This window comes from Mastigoproctus giganteus, chromosome 6 (genome assembly GCF_048544385.1).
Source record: "Mastigoproctus giganteus isolate SK-2022 chromosome 6, ASM4854438v1, whole genome shotgun sequence".
Classification (NCBI taxonomy): domain Eukaryota; kingdom Metazoa; phylum Arthropoda; class Arachnida; order Uropygi; family Thelyphonidae; genus Mastigoproctus; species Mastigoproctus giganteus.
Window position 1 is genome coordinate 147,320,249 of NC_143580.1, and position 16,351 is coordinate 147,336,599.

The following is a 16,351-nucleotide window of genomic DNA, read 5'->3' on the forward strand; positions in this document are numbered from 1 at the left end:
TATAATCACTTATGCAAAAAAAAATCAGGAGGAACAGTGTTTTACAAATTTCGAAAATAACAGAGAAATTCCAATTACAAACATTTATAAAGTATGGCCTGTTTTGGGACGTCACACCTGAGCTTTTTGGTTTGTTCTCCAGTGCTAACCACCAGAGGACAAACAAAATTTTTCAAATGTATCTGTTGATATATCAACAGATATTTGAAAAATCATGTTTTATGAATTCTGCAGGATATCTGTAATCCCTTTACAACTTCTCCAATTTGTTCATGAGTATTGTCTAATAGAATCTTATCCAAATATAGAAATAGGGTTATGAATTTTTCTTACCTTGCCTGTAACAGTAGTTTCTTGTGAAAGGTCCTTCAAAGTGAGAAAAATTCAATTAAAATAATACATCTTCATTGCATATTTTTAGTGCATATTTTTAAAAGTACTATATTTTGCAGTATTTTGTTTCTATGATTTTATACTAGATATATAAACATAAACTATCTGGTTTTCTAATTTCTTTGTAGTTATATGTACTTTCCTTGTAGTTTATATAGAATTAAATTCTCTGTAGATATAAGCAAATATTTGTGTTTCTTTTTCTTTGATATTTTTGTTTTGTTATATTTATTGTATCATTTAAATTATTTTATTAATAAATATATGCAAATTGTAGACTGTTACAATAGTAATTTTTATAAATTCATAAAAGTTGCAGGGGTGTAGCAAGGGGAGGGGGGTGCAGAGCAGATAATTTTCCCCAGGCACCGAGCTTCCAGGGCACAAACTGAAGGAATTATCTATCACAATCAGGAGCGCTAGGAAGACATGTTTCCACTGTGTGTCGACGACCCTAACTACACTACTGAAAGATCGACTACTTCAATATAATGGGGGCGTACTTATAACACTTTTGCCCCAGTAGGATTGCCTAGTTCTGCCTCTGAGCAGCTGTAGAATTGGAGCTACTGGAGCTCCAAGAGGATGAAGGATTGAAACAACTAAAAGGAAGTGGCTGCTCGACTACTGAGTTTTGGAAGCAGGTTCCGGAACAAAAATATCCTAAAACAAGAGTGTGCATAGAGATTAATCTCTATTTTTGGTACGACATATTCTTGTACTGGGGCTTAGAGGGGAACAGGTATCCTGTGTGCTATCAGACACTCAGTCTTATCAGACACACTGATGGATCCAATATCCTTCTATTACAGAAGATTTATTAGAAGTCTGGTTGGCCTGCCTCCCTAAAATCCACTCATGCACACCTTCTCGATGGTAAGCCCTGTTACATCACTTAGGTGGCAACGAACGTGTAGAGAGGTTCTCTTCAAGGCGCCTGGTCAGCGGGAAGAGGAAAAGATCAAACCCTCCAGCATATGACACCACAACAAAACAAATGGCCCTCAGTCCCTAGAAGCTTTCACTCCCTCTCTTACGGCAGCGAGAGGATCAGAGTGTAAGCAGAGGGTGCTAAGAATCTCTGGGTACGACCAGGCTGCCATGCACGGAAACTGAACTTGGCCTGTTATAACGTAAGATCACTCATCGGTGAAGACAGGATATTAGAGCTGGAAAAGGAATTAGAAAATGTGAATTGGAATATCGTCGGTTTGGCTGAAACAAGAAGAAGAAATGAATCACTTATAAGTTTATCAAGTGTAAATCTGCTGTACACCAATGGAAACAGTGAAAGGAGTGAAGGTGGAGTTGGGTTTCTGGTCCATAAAGATTTAAAAAACAACATTTTGGAATTCAAAAGTACATCACCAAGGGTGTCAAGACTAATACTCAAGATTTCTAAGAGGTACAAGCTAAAGGTTATAATGATTTATGCTCCAACATCGAGCCACGATAATGAAGAGGTTGAAGAAATGTACACCGAAATTAAGAGGCTTCTAGATGAGCAGAAAACCCACTACACTATTATTGTGGGACTTCAATGCTAAGGTTGGAAAAAGACAAAACAGTGCAGAAAGGGGACTATAGGAAATTTTGGAATTGGTGAAAGAAATGAAAGAGGCAAAAGACTTGTGGAATTTGCAGAATCTCAAGGATTGTCAGTAATGAACACTTTTTTTCAAGAAAAGGGTGAACAGAAAGTGGACATGGAAGAGTCCAAATGGATTAACAACTAATGAAATCGACTTCATCCTCACTAACAGAAGATATATTGTGAATGATGTTACCGTCCTGAATAAGGTAATGTTGGAAGTGATCACAAAATGGTAAGATGTACACTTCATATAGATGTAGGAAAGGAAAGGAAAAAACTGACTCAAGTAAATAATACAAAGGTCTTTGAGATAACAGAAGAGGAGAAAAAGCAGTATGTACTGGAACTTAAGAACAAGTTTGAGCTTCTGCAGACTGTTCAGGACCAAGATATCGACGAGGAATATTACAACTGTCTGAAAGTGATAAAGCCCAAGAAACCTATAGGGAAAAAGAAATCCAAAGAAGAAAAAATTAGTCAAGAAACACTTTTTATGATGAACTGAAGGCGAAAAATGAAGAGCAAGATAAACACTGACAAGGAAAAAATTGAATATACTGAGTTATGCAAAGCCATTAGGAAGAGTCTCAGAGAGGACATAAGAAGATTTAACACAAGAAAAGTAGAACAAGCATTAAGGGAAAACAAAGGATTTAAATCAGCAGCCATGAGCAGTAATACAGAAAGACAAATGATATTGAAACTGTAGAACAGTAATGGTGTACTTATAAACAGCAGAGAAGGCATAATTCAAATAGCAGAAGACTACTATAGAGAATTATACAAGGAGCGAGGGAATGATGCCAGCAGTGGGGAAGATGGATTGCAAATTAGCAACACATACGATATACTCAATATTCTTCCCGATGAGGTAGAACATGCATTGAAGAAAATGAAGAATCAGAAAGCTCCGGGGGAAGATGAAGTTACTGTAGAGTTGTTAAAATTGGGAGGAAGAGACATAACACAAAACCTGGCAAGGCTCTTCACAAAGTGCATCAGAAAAGGTGTGATGCCTAAGCAGTGGAATAATGCAATCCTAGTTTTGCTGCATAAGAAAGGAGATAAATTGGAAATTATAGACCAATTAGCTTGTTATCCCACATCTACAAGTTGTTCACAAGGGTCATTACTAACAGATTAGAAAGAATACTTGATGAGAATCAACCGAAAGAGCAAGCTGGCTTTAGGACAGGATTCTCAACTATGGATCACCTTCACGTAATATCACGGCTAATGGAGAAAGCAAATGAATATAAAACACCATTATGCTTGGCATTTGTGGATTATGAAAAGGCATTTGACTCCATACAGTATAAGGCAATGTTTCGGACGCTGGAAAGACAAGGCATAGATACCCTTGATTATCTGGAAAGACAAGGCATAGATTATGATTTTGAAGAAAATATATGAGAATGCTACCTCCTTTATTAGACTAGATAAAGACAGTAGGAAATTTAAAATCGAGAAAGGAGTTCGACAAGGAGACAATATCTCCGAAGCTGTTTACTGCTGCCCTTGAGGAAGCTTTCAGAAGATTAGACTGGTCGCAGAAAGGAGTCAATATGAACGGAGAGTACCTAAACCATCTATGATTTGCAGATGACATTGTGGTCATAAGCCACAATTCCAAAGAATTAGAGGAAAATCTTAATCAGTTATGCACAGTTAGTAAGGATTTTGGACTAAAGATGAATATGGCTAAAACAAAAGTAATGTGAACAAGTATGCCACAGAAAGGGTAATAATGATTGAAGGAGCAGTAATTGAAAAGGTGGAGTCATATGCTATCCGGGACAAGTTATTAGCTGTAATTATTATTATTATTATTATTATTAGCCATATGGTGCAAGGAAGCCTGAGGCTTATGCTGCGCCAGCCAAAAAAATTTCGGTGTTACCCTGAGAGAGAGAGAGAGAGTTAAAAGTAGAAGGGAATCACCAAGAAAGAGAAGAATGATGATATCCAGCTCAGGACCCTGGGTGTGCCAAACCCATACTCAGCACATGTGAGCCCCTGGGGGTCTTGAAAAAAGAAAGACAGAGCATGAGGTAAAATAGAAAATGAGTTACAGAGTGAGAAAAAGGGAAGAAACAAAAAGAGAGAGAAGAGAGGGGGGGAAAAGACTGAAAGAAAAACAGGTAGGAGGTAGAGAGATAAGAAAGAAAAAGGGGTACAGAGAGAGAGAGAGAGAAGAGGAGAGAAAGAAAGACAAAGAATAAGAGGGAGGAGGTAGGTAGAGAGAGAGAGACAAAAAGAATCAGACAAGAATAAGAAAAGGACAAAAAGAATAAGAGACAGATAGGAGGTCAAGAGTGTGAGAGATAGAAACGAAGAGGGGTCTTTAAGAAAGCAAGACAGATAGGAGGTCAAGAGTGTGAGAGATAGAAACAAAGAGGGGTCTGGAAGAAAGCAAGACAGATAGGAGGTCAAGAGTGTGAGAGATAGAAACAAAGAGGGGTCTGGAAGAAAGCAAGACAAAAGAATACGAGGTAGGAGATAGAGAGCGAGAGAAAGAAACAGAGAGAAGCGAGGAAAGAAAGAAAGACAAAAAGAATAAGAAAAGGACAAACAATAAGAGACAGATAGGAGGTCGAGAGAGTGAGACATAGAAACAAAGAGAGGTCTGGAAGAAAGAAAGACGAAAGAATAAGAGGTAGGAGATAGAGAGAGAGCAAGAGAAAGAAACAGAGAGAGAGGCCTGGAAGAAAGAAAGGGTAAGAGAAAAATACAGACAAAGAGGTAGAGAGAATTAAAGAAAAAGAAAGACAGAACAAGAGAGGTCTGGAAGAAAGACAGAGCAAGAGAGAAAAATAAAGACAGAAAAAAAGAACACAGAGAAAGTGAGAGAGAGAAAGAGCAAGAGAAAAAAACAGAAAAAGAAACACAGAAATAAATGGCTGGAAGTCAAGAGAAGAATAAATTTTGGATGGAATACATTCAGGAAATATAGTCACATACTGAAGAGCAATATCCCAGTTTGTCTGAAACGTAAAATAATGAACCAATGTATACTCCCCACCATGACTGAGAACTACCCAGCGAAGAATGGAACGAATTATATTGGGAATCAGACTGTTAGATAAGAAGAGAAACACATGGATTAGGCAGCAAACTCAAGTAAAGGATATTCTTATCAAAACTAAAGAACTAAAATGGTCTTGGGCAGGACGCATAGCTCGAAGACATGATGACAGATGGACTAAGAAATAACAGAATGGTACCCAGGAGGAGCTAGAAGAAAACCTGGAAGACAAAGGCTGAGATGGATAGATGAAATTTGTGAGTTTGTGGATAGTAAATGGATGGCCAGTGCTCAAAACAGAAGGAACTGGAAAGTTGCTGGAGAGGCCTTCATCCTGCAGTGGATTGAAAATGGCTGATGATGATGATAATTCTTGTACATCTTTATATTCAACACTTAAATTTATTAAAAAATAAGTATCGGTCTGTTTTGTCTGATGAGCATTTAAATGAGCTTGTACGTGCTGCCCTAACAAGCCATCATCCAAACTTTCGGCAGCTAACTGCTAAAATGGACAAGACCCATTAAGTATTATTCCAGGGTCAGCAACCTTTTTGAGTGAAGAACCATTTTTGATCTAATTAAAAAAAAAAAAAAAAGATAATCCAAAGAACCGCACTTCAGCTCAAGCTGGGGGGGAGGGTTAGGAAATGGAATAGAGTGGGAAGGTGTTTTATTAAAAAATATATATTTTGAAATGTTATTAATAATATTTCTAATTAATGTGCCTTTTGCCACTGAACTTCTTGAGCGAGTCTCTCAACATCAGGGAAGTATGCTGTAATTTTTATCTTTAAGCATGCTGAGAGAGACTCGCATTGTTCAGACAGTTTTCTTGATTTATTTTTAATATAGTTCGTGTTCGAAAACATTTGCCTGCAGAAATTCGTCGAACCAAAAACTGAGAGAAGTCCAAACACAAATATTTTCAAATTTATGTGTCCTGTAAACTACACCACGCATCGAACACAATTTGGTCTTCCTTTTTTAACTCATCCATCGGCATCTATTTATGTAGAATTGCAAGGGCAGCCTTTTGCCTCTCCAAATCTTCAATTTCAGTTTTAAGGCATTTTACTTTCTTTCTTGCACTCCACATGTCCTTGATTTTTAAGTCCTCTAACTCTATTTCAAACTTTGCTTCACTTGAGCTAAAAGTTAAAGAACCGCAGTTACATGCTCAAAGAGCCACAGGTTGCCGACCCCTGTATTATTGTCTGTCAGAATTAATATTTTGAGGAATTTGTGTATTTTTTTTGTTTTTGAAAAAAACTTTGTTACAAGAAATATGCTTACTTAAAAAAAAATAGTTATTATTTTTAAACTTTAATCAGTGTTATATATAAAATTTTGATATAAATAAAAATCAAAATATATTTGCATAAGATCCACACCACAAGCCTGCGTGAGTCGCGCTATGACCACCCCTGATATATACCTTTTAATTTTTACCTCTTGTTATTCATATTTGCTATCATTGTCCCTGTACATTTTTACCTAGTGACCTAAATCCATAGGTCACTCTAAACCTTTATCTCTTATATGACCCAGTTTTGGTACATTATAAGCTTGCGTTGCTGGTGCACCATTGAAACCTTAACCAACCGACCATTTGGGATACTTGGCATTCACATGTAGTTCCAGGCATTGTGGGAAAATTCAAAGCTCCACCTTAGAGAAGTTGTAGTTGACGTTGGAAGAGTAGGAGAGAAATATTTCAAGTACATTCAAAAATTATAATTTTTCAAATGTATGTATTATTCTGAAGGAAAAATTTGCCTTTAATAATAACAGTATTGTTGAATAAAGAAATGAAAACATTCACCTTTGTAAATTGCTTTTTTAATTTCATTTCTGTTATCAGCTACTTGTAAAAAGATGATCTTGATAGTGCGATCTTTTTACATCTGGCTATTGAAATTGACCGTCAAATCCAATTTAAAAAATGTTAGAAAAGTAAATTATAATATAATATTTTAATATATATTTAATAAGAAGTTTCTCTATTGGGAAAATACTGAACAATTTCCAATTTAAAAAATAATAAAGCAAAAAAATAGACAAATTTATGCATGGGTAAATTTATTATTTGATCTTGTAATATTAGTTTTACAATTATTTTATTTGGGTGTATATAGAATGTTGATAAAAATTGCATTTTTTTGAAATAATATAAAACTAACTATAAAAGAAAAGAAAATATTACTTACTGAGGTAATATTTTACCTACAGGTAAAATAATAGGTAGGAAATTTTTTATCTTAATAGAATACTATTAAGAAATAAAAGTACAGTAATGAAATTCATGTTGATCATGAATTTATTTTTTCAAGAAAAAAATGTATTGTTCATCAAATATGTGCACATTTGACTGAGTAGTGCACTGAAAGATGGTAGTAGTTTTTGTTTAAACAAAAAAAACCCTTAATTATTAGAGATTTACGTGTCAGTTTTAAAAATAGGACTTTTTATAACTTCTTAAGAGATCCTTTAAAGCCATGGAATATGAGAATGAACAAACTTTCCTTCTTTATTATATTTTTCACTAGTGTTATTAAAGTTTTACATTGCTAAATTATGCAAAATGCTATCAATTTTTCTTCTTGTTGTTTGTTTCTCTTATGTTTTTGCAATTTTGGTTTATTTATTTATCTATTTTAATTTGTAAATGGGCTGCATTTTATCTTATCACTCGAATACTCTTTGGTATGCACAAAAAGTGCCCATGGGTAAGTGCAACTCGTGTTCCGATCTGCCTTTAGTCAGTTTTGCTAAACTTTAACCATATGTGATACTTTCATTATGTGGCATTTATTTATTTATATAAATAAATAAATGCTACATATGAAATTTTCATTTATATTAGAGAAATTTGCAAAATCTTGAGCCTTGCAAATTTCTCTAATTATCTCTCTGTACATTAAAAAGTTTTCCTCCTAGTGATATTTATTTAAGCCAATGGGAGAAGAGGACAGGGCAATTACGTCACTACAAATATGCAGGTAAATAATTACATAGGTAATTTCCTGATTAGATTTTGATTAGTGCATTATAATGTTAGTATAATGTTATTATTATACAATAATAACATTATACAATACAAAACTATACAAATATTTACAAAAAACTAAACTATTTACAATCATACCTCTACTATGTCGGGACAATGGTCCCTTCATCAGCTGACTCTAATATACAAAAAACATTACAATGAACATCAAATGATGCCGGGCATGGTCATATATTAGACAGTGAAGTACAAGCACGAGGTTGGTGAACGTTAAATGGGTTACTGGGCAGAATCAGACACTTGCTTTTGAAAATGTGAGTCGCATTGCCTCCCTAACGTTTGTATATTTGTAAATAGTTTGGTATTTTGTAAATATTTTAAATATTTGTATAGTTGGTAAATATTTTAGTCCTGCATCTTTCAAATGCAACTATATTCCTCATGCATTATGGAATCTGAAGCAAAAGGTGTTTTTCTAAGTGATTTATGTAAACTCAGGTAAATTATTATATAGTGATATTTATTTGACCTTGAGAAAGCCACATGGTGGGGGAGGTAGCCAGTGGGAGAAGAGGGATGCAGATCAAGTGGTCAGGGCAATTACGTCACTACAAACACACAGGTAAATAATTACATAGGTCATTTCCCGATTAGATATTGTTTTGACAGGTGTGTCTTTTACATAGAAAAGATTTGACGTATTCCGTCATACCTCTACATTTTATGTAGAAATGCGTGTGGGGGATGGTGAGCAAAGCGAGCAGGGGGAAGAGCCCCCTATTATTATATTAATAATAATAGTAATATGTGCATGTAAATATTGCCACAAGAAACTTATGTCTTTCTCTGTCGTTGGGGCAAGCAAGTTTCTATGATGTCAACCTCTTGCTTTTTAAATTAGAGAATGTGCTGGTTGGGGGAACTTTCCCTGGCCACTCAACTATCAGAATGTTCCCGAGATGACTGAAATGCTAAGTCAGTTAGGATCAATCAGTGAGAGGCGCACCATGGAATTTAATTTGCATTAGAAAACACAAATGTTTCTTGAAGTTATAGTTTCCTGTAGTTGTATGTGATAAATAATCACATACAACTACAGAAAATGTAATAAAATAATATTATTTTTAAATAAATTAACATGAGTTCCAATTATCTTCTTGTAAGATTTTTTTTGTTTCTCATATGTTATTTATATATATATATATATATTTTTTTTTTTTTTCTTATTAGGATATTCTACTGGCAGTGAAATTAATACAACAAAGATGTATTCTACTGAATGACCAACTAGCAGTTTTGTTGCCTATCCAAGGCAACTACAGTAATGTATGAAATCAAACCAATAAGGCATCAAAAATCTAGAAAGCTTCCACGGTGTTTATCTGTTTGCACCGAAGTTCCAGCCAAGAAACATAAAGCAGATAAAACTTTTAAAATCAAGTGCTTCCAGAAGAAAAAGACTGCATCAGTTAATGTCACCAAAGTGGAACGAATCTCTTTTTGTAAATGCAATAGTAATAATAATAATAACAAATGCTATGATTGTCCTCCTAAAGTGACACGAAGTTGGTCCACATGCAAGAGAATTAAAGCTGAAGTTTCCACAAGACATAAAAATATATTTAAACAGGCATGTGAGAAATTTTCAGATTTGCATGCTCTGGCATTAAGACACATAACTGTATCGAGTTCTAGTTTTCTGAAAACTCGTTCTTCTGTTTACTGGAGCTCATCACAAGCTACATTTTCTTCTACTGGTGATAACAATGTTAATGTAGATATGAAGGAGTGTAATTCAAAAGCCAGTTCTCGAGATAGAGGAACAGCAAAAAATACACTTCTAAAGCAATCAGATAATAAACGTAAAGTTGATAACAGGTCAGCTAAGAAAGCAAAAGCTTTAAAACTTTTAAGAAGCAAGAATTCTCCAATGAAAGTTGATGTATCTACTTCCAAAAGAGAACTTCGGCCGCGATTTCCTTATAATCCATCAGAGGAATGGCCAATTGCTCGAGCTCATCGGATGGCAAGCTTAAATGCCTTAGCAAAAGTTCATATTTTATATGAAAATGAGAGTCGTAATACTGGCAGTGATAGCAATGAAAGTGATGAAAGTACAATACTTGAAAATGAAAAATCGTTGCTTAATCATAATGAAAAAAAGCTCAATTCTCAGAACAGCAGTAATAGACAAATAAAAAGGGAAACTCGATCTATATTACCAAATAAAGACAGTATAATAAGGACTAATGAAAAACTTAAAGAAGAGAAACAATGTAACAAGCGAACTGCTTCAAAACATAAGAAATTTAAGAAAGTAAGGAAGCGTAAACTTGATTTAGATGTTGAAATTATTGATACTCGGCTGTGTAAAAGGATGGCTAATTTAAATGCCCAGGCCATTTTAGCTGCTAGTTATTTACAGGAAAGATCAAGGAAAGATAAACAAGAAAAGAAAATACAAAAACCAGAAAGAGAAATAGAAACTCGTGATTGCAATTCAGAGGTGAATAGCGAAAATTCTGTACCATCAGAAAGTACTGAGGAAATCTTAGAACAAGAAGAACAAACACAAGAACCTATTACAAAAATTATACAGAATCGGGATGTGGTTAGTATTACTGTTAGAACCAGTACTCCATTGTGTAGTGATTTAACTATAAACCAAATACCTCAGGTGGCGAACAACGAAAAACAGTCATCAAAGGATGAACTCATTGCAGAAGAAAGCAAACATCCAGAAGAAATTTGGGAAAAGGAAGATGCTGAGGTTGTTATTCAAGAAGACTGTGAAATCCAGTCTATAACCTCTAGCAGTGAGAGTGCCAGAGCATTGTCTAGTACTACACTCAGCAAAGTTGGAGTGACTGAATATACCGAAGTCACCAAAGTTCACATCAATACTACCAAAGAAATGGAAATCAAAGAAGAGGGAAAATTAGAAAAAAAAATAGGGCGAATGTTAGAGAATGATGATGTAGCCATTACCCAAATGTACCACTATCAAGCCAAAAACAGTAGTCAGAGTTATTGTCTTCAGATGCAGACTACCTATAAGCCAATATCAACAAAAGATTTATCCCCTCCACCTTCTCCTGTGGATCAGCCACAAGGTCAAATTCATTCCCATATGATGAGTACAGTTCTGCACAGCAGACAAGGATATTGTAACTATCCTAATCATTCTCCCATGATACCAGTGTCTTCTACTCAGTCATATCCAATTAATCATGGCATACGCACATTGAATAGTGTTCCTCTTGTTGGAGTTGATCCTCTGTCCAGGCATTATGGAAGTGCTTTCACAGTACCTCATTATGGGCATTCACCAGCAATGTCATATACGCATAGTGATTATGGTAAGTATTCATTCCTTTATTATAGTTGATTATGTGGCATTCCCATTAGCATGTTTCATTGTTAAAAGATATTGATTTATCAGTAATAAAAGGCTTAATATGAATATTAGAAAAATTATTTTCTAATCAACTATATAATCTACTTACCTTACTCTAAGAAGATTATATATGTTTGTTTCTTTGCTGTGGTATCTTTTTACTCTGTTAGAATTTTTTCATAAATGATATTTAAAATAGGGGGAAAGTAATTCATATTGATCTAATATTTGAATCTTTGGGTTCCAACATATTGCCAATACCTAATTTATTAAAAATTAAATAAAAGTAATATACTCATAGCTTACTTTTTTTTTCTAACTCTTGTATTGCTGATCTTATAAATCTCTTTCCATACTGAACCCACAATGTGTAATACATCCTTTGATGTTTTGACAAAAATATTAGATGAAACTTGACTATGCTAAGTACCATCAAGTCTCTACATCCAGATGATAATTATACTATTTAAAAATGTAAATTCTGCAGTTGATTCCTTCCCCCCCCCCCAACACTTTCTTATTCCACTAGTGTTTCCTTTCTGCATGGATATTTGCCTACCCTTTAAAAAGATAGACAAATCTCTCTCATACAGTTATTATGCTGCCTTACTTCAACTCTTTTTGAAGAATAAAGAAATCTGTTAGCTGACAGCCCTTATTTTTTTTCCACTGTCAACCTCTATCAGTTCATTAGTAGTGAGTGATCAATCATTATAGTGTCTAAGATTTCTAAAGTTATAGTGGATTCACCTATTCAGGTGATGCTCTACAATTTAAAAAAGATATCAGCTTAAGCAGAATCATCAATAATGGTATTTGTCTGTAAGTTGAACATAAGCCCAAGATTTAGCTCCCAGCACTCTGTGCTCAGTCTTCAGGCAAAGCAGCAAGCCTCTTAACAGTCAGAATTGAGCACAGGTATTGTATATAAATTTTGATTTAATTTCAACTACCGCATTGAAATATCTCTACTCTAATCAATCTGTGCAATACCACCACTTTGCTTATTGGAGGCTTGAAGTGGTGAAACCTGTGTTTAGTCTCCAGAGCAAAGTTTCTGGCATCTCTCTCTCTCTCTCCTTCAACTTATGCATGGTACTAAGTACTATATCTTTTGATACCTTTCATGTTTGGGATTTTCATTAAAAAAAACATACTAAAAATACATCACACTAAAACCTAAAATAACACATTGCATTGCCCCTAACTTATAAGCAGAGCTTAAATCAGAGTATCCTTGTGCAAGGACTGCATATTCTTTGACAAAATAAGATTAATATAGTCATCACTATAACTCCTCGTCTTTAATTAATCTGTTTATAATCTTCAAAAAACATTGGAACTGTTCTTGGTTTTTCTGATACCATACAGTATCAGCAAATCAAAATCTGTTTAACAACACGTATGGACTATGTTCCTTGGAACAAACTCTAAGAATACAATCTTTTACTTGTACTTGTTTTAGCACCCAATATCTTCAGTTCCAAGAAATTTACATTTTTATAATCAGCAAAAGTTCATACTGAGAACGCATACACAATGAGTTGGCTTTGCATTAGCAATGCCTGATACCTTGTGGAGCCACTTTTTGCCTGTACTACAGGCCATACTCGTCTTGGCATTTACTCCACAAGGTATTGTAGTCTCCCATGCATTACACATTGCCAGTAATGCCTGCACATTAGGTGATTGTATCATTGAATGTCCTTTTGCAGTAGGTCCCAAACATGTTCAATTGGTTTCAGATTGAGCAGCAATGGGTGGATGGATTATTCATTATCATGTTCCTTAAACCAGATAGCAACCTGCTGGGCCTTGTGGCATGGCATGTTGTCTTGTTGATAGATGCCAGAGGTTGTCATTATCATGAGGGTTGGGGGGGGGGGTGCTCAGTGGTGATGCTAGAAAGGTATGCATTCCCATCAAGCCTTTCATTAACAGTGATCAGGAGACCCAGGATATGCCACAAAAACAGTCCCCAAACCATAACACCACTGCCTCCTGCTTGCTGAACACCAACAGTGTATCCTGTTGGTGTTCAGCAAGCATGTTGCATTTTTCCAAATGCAGATCATGGGAGTCCATCAGTATGATAGAGTTTAAAATAGGATTCATCCGATCTAGTGACAGATTTCTGCATCAGTGGTCTATGAGGGGGGGGGGTTGAAAAAGATTTGTATTCACCCAGAAGTAGTTGTGAAAGAAAGATGAAATTTTTCTGTTTGATACCGTGAAATCTCTATAGCAACCATGCAAATTTTGGTTTCAACCTGACAATTCATTTTTTTTCTTTTTTTTTTTTTCTTTGCAGTGCTTAATGAAGTGAAGTGTCATGATGGATAATGTGGAATACAGATCAGTGATTCGGTCCCAAAACAAATGATGAAAAATGGTAGCTTTTTGTGGAGGTGCTCAGGTTTCAATGTTGTTGCACATTGGTATAAACAGTTCAAATGTGGAAGAACTTCAGTGAAGAAATCCCAGGACACCCAGCAACTGCTGCAACAGAAGTGCCGCAAAAATTGAAGCATCGATCCAGAAAATTGCCATATCAGGATCAAAGAACCAGTTTTAGAGCTCCAATTTAGTGTAGGGTCTGCGGAGAACATCATCCATCAAGAGTTACATATGAATAACGTGTCTGCTAGATGGATTCCCAGACTTCTGGCCCCTTACCAGAAGAAAGAAAGAAAGGGCACAGTGTGCACATAAAATGTTGTCGATGTGCCAGGAAAAGCAATTTTTTTTTTTTCCTTATGGCTAGTCACTATGGATGAAACTTGGATCCATCACTATGATCCTGAAACTAAACAAATGTAAAAAGAATGGAAGCATGCAGAATCACTCCTCTCCCCCCCCCCAAAGGGGGAAAAGGCAATGGTTTTGGCAAGGTGATGCTGTCAGTTTTTCAGGATCAGCATGGTATGCATTCCCATCAAGTAATCTGTAATACTAACAGATCACTTTCAAAAGGGCTGTACTGTGATGGTGAAGGAATAATCCAACCTCCTCATAAAGCTTAGTGCTGCTATAAAGGGGGGTGGGGGGCAGGGAAAGCTGTCAAAAGGTGTGCACCTGCTCCCTGATAATGCCCCACCACATTCTTTGTATGCTGCAGTGAAGTGTGCCGACAAATGTGGGTTTGAAATATTGCTGCACCCTGTTTATTACCCCCGATCTTACACTCTTGGATTTCTTCCTCTTTCATGCCCTGAAGTCTTTTCTTTGTGGAAAACACTTTGCTGCTGATGACTAGGTGATTTCTGCTGCTGAGTCATGATTTGAAGGACTTCTACAAAATTGACCTGCGGAAGTGTATTGGCAAAAATGTGTCATTTTGTCCAGTGACTGTTGTCCGGTGTAATACATGGTGTTTGTTTCAACTTTCTATCACAGCTACTTCTGGTGAATATAAGTCATTTTTGAACATCTCCCCCCCCCCACCCATTTGGTGTTGATGTGCCCATGCAAGGCATAGTTTCTTGTCTCTCACTGAGCATGGGTACCAGTGATGGTGATTGACTGTTATAGCCTATACGAGCTAATGTCTGGTGCATAGTTTGTATGGGCATTGATCTTGCTATTCGTACATTGTACTGGGTGGCTAGACAGGCCACTGTGCTGTAATATGAGACGAAGCATGCAAGGTTCTCCATGGGCATTGCCCACATGTAGCTGTCCCATGTGTGACCCAACTGCTGACGAGCCAGTCACAGTAGACTTGCAACGCCACAAAACAGGAACACTTAATCATGTTGGCTGCTGTCGGGATACTGGAACCTGCATGTCTTGCTCCCAGAATCATTCCACATTCAAAGTTGGAAAGATCTCGATGGCAACCTATTCTTCCTCACAGACACTCAAAAACCAATCACCACACATGTGAACAAAATCTTATGTCAGCTGTTCCCGACTTTGAGCACCACAGACCAGCCCATTCTTACACAAGGGGGGTATTGCTAATACAAAGCTAACTCAGTGTGTAGTTCTTGGTCTTACAAACATTTCAAAATATGGCCCCCTGGGTGCCAAGCGATATAATTTTATTTCTTTTCTATTGTTGTTGGATCTATTGTCATTTTCCCTTTTGTTTACTTCAAGCGGTTCTGTGCTTCCAAGGTTTAAAGTAAGAATTCAGAAAGGAAATCCACCTTTCTTTCCTTAGTGTATATGTTAATTACTAATCAACTCTACTAAATTCAACAATTGCTTGGTCACTGGTTGCACCACTCCTACCTCCATATGGCGGGGCCAGAAACGTGGGAGAAGAAAATAACTCCCAGGGCTATAAGGAACAACGATGGACAACAAACATACCACTTATGGATCTCTTGATCCAGATCCATTGAACAGAGAGGATATACAGTAAACGCATCCAATGCAAAGGTGCAGGGAAAAAAATAACTGAGAATCCTGCTCCTCTTTTTTTTCTAATATTGCACTCCACGACTGACTCTTTATTGAGTTAGATCTCCCCATTTTTAATTCAGAAATGTCTTGAAAATGTGGCTGCACCTCCAAAAGTGGAAATTGAAGACTGTAATCTGGAGAACTTCTAGTAGAGATGAGGAAGCATGAACACTCAAAAAGACTTAAAAATATCGATATTCAGTGATTCCCACAAAGTTTGCACCTCATGCCACCCTCAGCTCCTCTAAAGGGGTGATATCAGAGTGGGATCTCCTTAATGTATCTGAGGAAGAGATCATTAAAAACTAAGCAATTAAAATGTAATAAGTGCTAAAAGGTTAGTAATCAAGAAAGATGAAATACTTACTTCTGCTTGGACAGTATTTCTTACATTTAATATGCCAATCAAAGCTGGATATTTAAGATGCAAAATTTCAGGCGCACTCAATCAGTCTGCAGAGGTGTAAGCACTTGTGCCTCCTGTGGTTCGAATGAACATGTTCATGCAGACTGTATTACTGA

General features: G+C 36.1%; 1 protein-coding gene across 5 annotated transcripts in view; it reads left to right on the plus strand.

Annotated features, from left to right (window-relative positions):
• LOC150084644 (uncharacterized) overlaps positions 1 to 16,351 on the plus strand; it is a 387,737-nt gene that overhangs the window by 295,074 nt on the left and 76,312 nt on the right. For all 5 annotated transcript variants that reach the window (XM_090376527.1, XM_090376523.1, XM_090376524.1 and 2 more), the window contains one exon: positions 9,253 to 11,381. In XM_090376527.1, the coding sequence (XP_090232653.1) occupies positions 9,347 to 11,381 (2,035 nt within the window). In that variant the 5' untranslated portion in view covers positions 9,253 to 9,346. The remainder of the gene's footprint in view (positions 1 to 9,252; positions 11,382 to 16,351) is intronic.